Source organism: Oryzias melastigma, linkage group LG24 (genome assembly GCF_002922805.2).
Source record: "Oryzias melastigma strain HK-1 linkage group LG24, ASM292280v2, whole genome shotgun sequence".
Taxonomy (NCBI): Eukaryota; Metazoa; Chordata; class Actinopteri; order Beloniformes; family Adrianichthyidae; genus Oryzias; species Oryzias melastigma.
This window is the reverse complement of record NC_050535.1, coordinates 462224-468124: the sequence shown is the minus strand read 5'-3', so window position 1 is coordinate 468124 and position 5901 is coordinate 462224. Positions and strand designations below refer to the sequence as shown.

Below are 5901 nucleotides of genomic sequence, written 5' to 3'. Positions count from 1 at the left end.
TTTGGTGCTGATGATCCTGCATTCCTGAAATGTTTCGCTAAACTTTTGTGAATTCGGTTCAGGAGTCTCGTTCTGGTAAAATGTCCTTTGCTGTTCCCTCTGTCCATATCTGTCGTATTTTCAATTCCCAAAGATCCTCCAGAATCAGGAAAACATTTAAATCCCTTCAGCAGTAGGAGCACAATGGTCCTGCAGACTCCAGACGTCACAGACGTGATCTCAAACCCAGAAATGTTTTCTTGATGCTGCTAAAGAGGATGTTTCTTTAGGCGCAGGTGACTTTCTCAGGTAAATTAGAGTCGCTAACGATGCTCTGATTGTATGAAACGCTTGGACTGAAGCAGCTGTTCGATCATTTCAAAAAGTTCCATTTAGATGAACAGATAAACGTAGTGATGATAAAAGAATCCAATCAAACTCACAGCTTCATTACAACCGGTGTTACTCCGCCCCTCTTCCCGTTCATAAGATTTCTTTGTGCTTTCACTTTAAAGTTTCACTTGAAGCATCTTCAGATCAGCCTGGAAACATCCTCTGATCCTAACATGGGGCATGAATACAGAAGATTCAGGTCAGTTCTTTGACTCAAAGCTGCTTTAAAAATAAGAAAATCAACATTTCAAGAATGTTTTTCAGAGTTTCCAAACCACATTACTGGACTTTTTCTGAACTTTCCAGTTTTCTTTGCCTTTTTTTCAGCTTCACGACACGTGCAGCACGTTTCTATCCCACAGAGGCAGCGGGAAGCTGAAACAAACCAAATCTGGAATGGATCCAGAATCAAGCAAAATTAAATTAAATTAAAGCCAAAAACCTTCTGGTTTAATCATTTAGTTCAGTCCTTTCAATCAGATTTTATTCAAAGTTTGAAAAAATAGTTTAAACTCTTCAGAATTAAAGAATGAAGAACTTTCTTGTTTTTAGATGATAAATACAGATAATTCTGAAATCTCTGCTTACAGCCTGGACTAAAGCTAAGAATAAAACACTAAAATCAACATTATAATGTATTTAAAGTAAAGTGACAGAAGAACCTCGACAGATATTTGTAATTATTTAAAATAATCCTTATGCAGATGATGTAACATTTATCCTTTCATCTTCTGGTCTTTTTTACCGTCATCTTTAGTGTTTCATTGGCTCTTGTGTTCAAGTTTGATCAAAAACTGTTAATAATTGTCTTTAGAATAGAAATAACAAAAAAACTTGAATTTTAATATTACAGGATTGTCTTTTAAATCAAATCTTTTTCAACCTGAATAGAAACATTTGAACTGTTTTCAGCCGACCGGCACTGTAAAACAGTCTCTGTAGAGTTAAGGAAAAAAAATCTTCAATTAAAAAAAAAATAAAAATATTTAAATAAACGGTTAAAAAAACGAGAAAATGGTCTTTCCAAGAACTCTCATGTCAAGTAAAATCTTCTAGTCACTCAGACATCAAGGAAGACTCATTTACTGTTGAGAAACTTTCTTTATAAGAATTATAATATAGAAAAAAAGCTCTTTTTGTTTTATTAAGGTTAGATTTTTTAAGTTTTCATCAAAGGCAGCTTCATATCTTTTAATCAAAATCTAAAAATCCTCTTTTATCTGCTCCGTGAAGCTCCGTGAAGCAGAGATGGAGCTCCATGACAGTTTCCTCCTTTCTGTGGATAAAACGGGAAACATCTGAATTTGAGGATCTGTGTTCATCTGACTGAAGAAGAAGAAGCTGGAGGACCTTCTGTGGAGAATGAGAGAAGACTCTCAAAGGCTCGGTCAGACTGAAGTTATTGGGGTAACAGGATGGAGGTCCAACATGTGACCCTAAATACCACAGTAATCGGATTACTACCAGATATTTTAGGAACAACAAAGCTGGAAAACCACCAGTCAGCCGTTAGGAGCCTGATCAGTGGTCTGATGGACAGACGGGTGAAGAACTGAAGTCCTCAGGTGGTTGAAGACTTTAAGACCTGAGCTGCTCCATTCTGAGTCAATTTGTCAATAAACGGTTGGATAATCCGGTTATTCTACGACTTTATGGCTCAGAGAAGCAGAAGAACTTCAGAGAGATGCTCCCACATCTCTCCTGGCTCAGACCCAATGACTGTTTCTCTTTTGTTCCCAGACGATCTGCTCTACTGCCCTAAAGGAATCACCTCCAAGGTTTTCCACTTCAACGTCGCGGCCATGGAGAGGAACTCCACCAACCTGTTCCGGGCCGAGTTCCGGGCTCTGAGGGTCCCGAATCCCAGCGCCAAGAGGACCGAGCAGCGGATCGAGCTCTACCAGGTGTGTACAGGTGACGTCTCCTCATCTCTGTGAGTCGAGCCAGTGTGTAGACAAAGACTGACATCTTTATTTTCAGCTAAAAAAGATTTTTTACACCTAAAACTGAGTTTTGATTTTCCTGTCACGAGTGGATTCGTCATCATGCTGCATAAAAACTCTATTTCTGTGTTAAATCCATCAAACTCCGAGCAGGAGAACTCTGCTGATGGACCAGAGTCACAGATCCTGTGGTCACATGCTCCAGTGGGGGGGGGGGGTGTTTGGGTTCTCGCCGCAACAAAGAGAAAATCTGTGATTTGTGGCTGAAGATCTCCCAGATTCACAGTTACAATGATTTAGCATTGAAACTAAAACTCTATTAAGACAAGACTTCAACCCCCCCATCCCTCAGACTCCGCCCCTTCACATGTTTTAAAAGCGCCAGAAAAATAACCGAGAGAAAAAACATAAAAGCATGAAAAAAGATAGTAACGGACTAAAACTACGGAGCGATTTTAGGTCCATAAATATTTGAAACCCAAATAAAACAAATTGAAGAAAATATTTGTGTTTGGTCAAAAAAATTAAAATGTCCAAAACTTTTTACTATTCTAATATAAATAAAATAATTATTTTCAGCTTCAAATGTTGTTTTTTAGGTTTCAAAACTCAGAAATTCAGTTTCAACACTTTGTTCTGTTTTAAATCTTTTTTTTGTTTTTGAATCTGAAAATGTCAGTTTCAGAACTTTTGGCGCTGTTGTGGCGCATTGGGGCGGGGCTAACACGAAGGACCAATGAGCATCGATGAGGGTGGTAACTTCAGTCGCGGTGCGTTCACTGACCCTGAGAACTGTGATAAGTACGGTCAGGAAATGTCTGTGTAGTCTGAACCGTCATCGTCTGACGTGTTCCCCAGACGAGTGTAAAAAGCAGTTTTCTCGCGTCCAAAACGCCGTTTTAGCCGCTTAAAGCGCTAAATGTGCTAAATATATTTGACTTGAAAGGTTTATTCATTTCATTGATTGTATTTGGGGTTTAAAATGTTGTTATTGTTTCAAATCTTCTACAACAAAACAAAGTTGATAAAAACTTTCCTTCTGGATCTGGACTGTAATAAATCCATGGATCCCAGATTTCCACTGAGACCATGAAATGAGACAGAACTGAGGCAGAGAATGAAGATCAACCAAATATTGGTCTGTTGGAGGACAGATCTTAGACTGAACCCCTTCATTAGCGGGAAGTCCTGGTGGACAGAACAGAATTATGAGTCTGGAAGACCAGAAGAGACGTGGACTTGGTCATGTGACTTGATCTTTAGCTGCAGTTTAGACTAAAATAACACTAGAGACTCGTTTATTAAAGAGTTTGTAGAACTTCTGCTCGGATAAGAGAAAAACATGCCGATCTTTCTCCACCAGCTTGTGCAAGAAAACATCTCCTCCACTTCCCAGCATGCAGTTCTGCTCTCTTCAACTCTTGTCATATTTTTACCGTGTTTCCATGCTAGTTCTGAGTCTTTGATGACTTCTCCAGACTCACATGAGCAAAGAAAGTCCATTTTAGCTTTGATGTTCCTGCAGAGTCACTCAAAGCTGTTAAAGCTCTCAGGAAGTTTGATCTCCGCACAGAAACGGATGTTTGTCTGGATGGAAAGTGGAGCAGAGACCTGCAGGTTCGGAGGTTTTCAGGAACCTGAAGCTCCAACCTCTGAGATGCTTTCATGACTGTGTGCAATGCATCGTTATTTCCTGTTTCAGGTGACTGAGCCAGAAAGAAGTCCAAATCCGGTTTGAATCCAAGAACACCGGAGTGTCAGGAAAGCTTTAGTTTTTAAGACGGTCTGAGCTGCTGAGTGAGAGTCTGTTTACTTCTGATGGTTTGTAAATGAACCTTCTTTCCTTCCATAATCGACTGAACTGGATTCTTCTGAATCTGTCAGATCATGCGGCCAAACGAACCGGTTCGAAAGCAGCGCTACATCGGAGCCAAACACGTGCAGACCAAAGGTACTCCGGAGTGGGTCTCCTTCGACGTCACGGAGACCGTTCGGGAATGGCTGATGAACCGAGGTGAGTCCAAGGTCGTCCAGGTCCAGGACTCCAGGATCCTCCATCCTAATCTCCGGGATTCCTCATGCTCTCCCATCAGGATCCAATCTGGGTTTGGAGATCAGCGTCCACTGTCCCTGCCACACCTTCAGGCCCAACGGGGACATCATCGACAACGAAAACGAGGTTCTGGAGGTGAAGTTTAAAGGTGAGACCGTCAGAGCTCAGGGAACTAGTCCTGATCCAAATGCAGGAATGAGACCTTCCCTCCTCCTGGTTCAGGCGTGGACGGAGACGAGGAGCCCAGCCGCCTGGATCTGGATCACCTGAAGAAGAAGAAGGATCTCTTCGTCCCTCACCTCATCCTCATGATGATCCCGCCCCACCGGCTGGACGCTCAGACCTCGCGCCGCCGCAAGCGAGCGCTGGACACAAACTACTGCTTCTCGTACGTAACCGTTCCCTCTCAGGAACGCCGCCGCAGCCCAACGCGGAGCGCTCACGCCGTCTTTGTGCCGCAGAAACGCCGAGGAGAGCTGCTGCGTTCGCCGCCTTCACATTGACTTCCGGCGCGATCTGGACTGGAAGTGGATCCACGAGCCCAGCGGCTACGATGCTAACTACTGCTCCGGGCCGTGTCCGTACCTGCGGAGCTCGGACACCACGCACAGCTCGGTACGACTCACCGACCCGGCTTCTGACTGACGCTCTGAGTTCCAACCGTGTGTCTGTTCCTCCGCAGCTCCTGAGTTTGTACAACACGCTGAACCCCAGCGCCTCGGCCTCGCCCTGCTGCGTTCCTGCGGACCTGGAGCCGCTGACCATCCTCTACTACTCCGGACGGACGCCCAAAGTGGAGCAGCTCTCCAACATGATCGTCAAGTCCTGCAAGTGCAGCTGAGACGGCGTTCCCGGCAGGATTCACGAGGTCCGGATGAAGCCGGAACGCGGCGACTCCTGGAGCTGCAGCGAATCCTGAAGGAGACTCGGGTCGGATCAGAACTCCGAGCCGTTTTCTGGAGACGCTTTCTTCCCGTTTTCCCTCCCGGTTAGTTCTAAGCAGCTGTGACTTTGAATCTTCAACCACTTTGGATAATAGAAGGAGAACCTGCGTCACCATTGAGACTTATTTAAGATCTTTTGTGAAAAGTGCATCAAGGAATTGTAAATAATGGGAAGTTTAAGATGTTTTTCTGTATTTTTTTCTGTCCCGTTCTTTCTGCCGTCATCGTTCCTTTTAAACTTGTGTTTGTTGAAAGTTTCCTCCAACCTGAACGATGAGAATCTCCATCCTGACATGAACAGACCGCTACGGCGGTCAACAGATCCCAATCATGTCATTACTGACATTGTCGTAATAAAACTGTCATGAAAAGAAGACGTTTGGAGGATTTGAATGCAGGAGAAAGGAAGTGTGGGCGGAGCCAAGAGGAACAATCCTAACCTCTACTGTAACTAAAGCATGACGCCACCCATGAGGGGAAACTAAACATCAAAGATACGATCTACCAGGGGAAACTAAAAACACGGACAAAGGAAACCTGATGGGACAAGTGTTGCAGCTCCGACCTCCTGCCTTCCAGAGGCTCACCT

At 43.8% G+C, this 5901-nt stretch overlaps 1 protein-coding gene and 1 long non-coding RNA gene across 2 annotated transcripts in view; both read left to right on the top strand.

The window, feature by feature from the left end:
• The window catches only part of LOC112157680 (transforming growth factor beta-3 proprotein), a 6838-nt gene extending 1152 nt beyond the window's left edge, over positions 1–5686 (top strand). The window contains exons 2-7 of the mRNA XM_024290558.2: positions 2113–2276; positions 4200–4329; positions 4409–4516; positions 4591–4756; positions 4830–4983; positions 5051–5686. Coding sequence (XP_024146326.1) covers positions 2113–2276; positions 4200–4329; positions 4409–4516; positions 4591–4756; positions 4830–4983; positions 5051–5209 — 881 coding nt within the window. The 3' untranslated portion in view covers positions 5210–5686. The remainder of the gene's footprint in view (positions 1–2112; positions 2277–4199; positions 4330–4408; positions 4517–4590; positions 4757–4829; positions 4984–5050) is intronic.
• On the top strand, positions 48–1355 carry LOC118598185. Its single transcript, XR_004947307.1, has 2 exons — positions 48–571; positions 700–1355. It is a non-coding gene; the product is annotated as an uncharacterized LOC118598185 (long non-coding RNA).
• Positions 5687–5901: the final 215 nt, after the last annotated feature.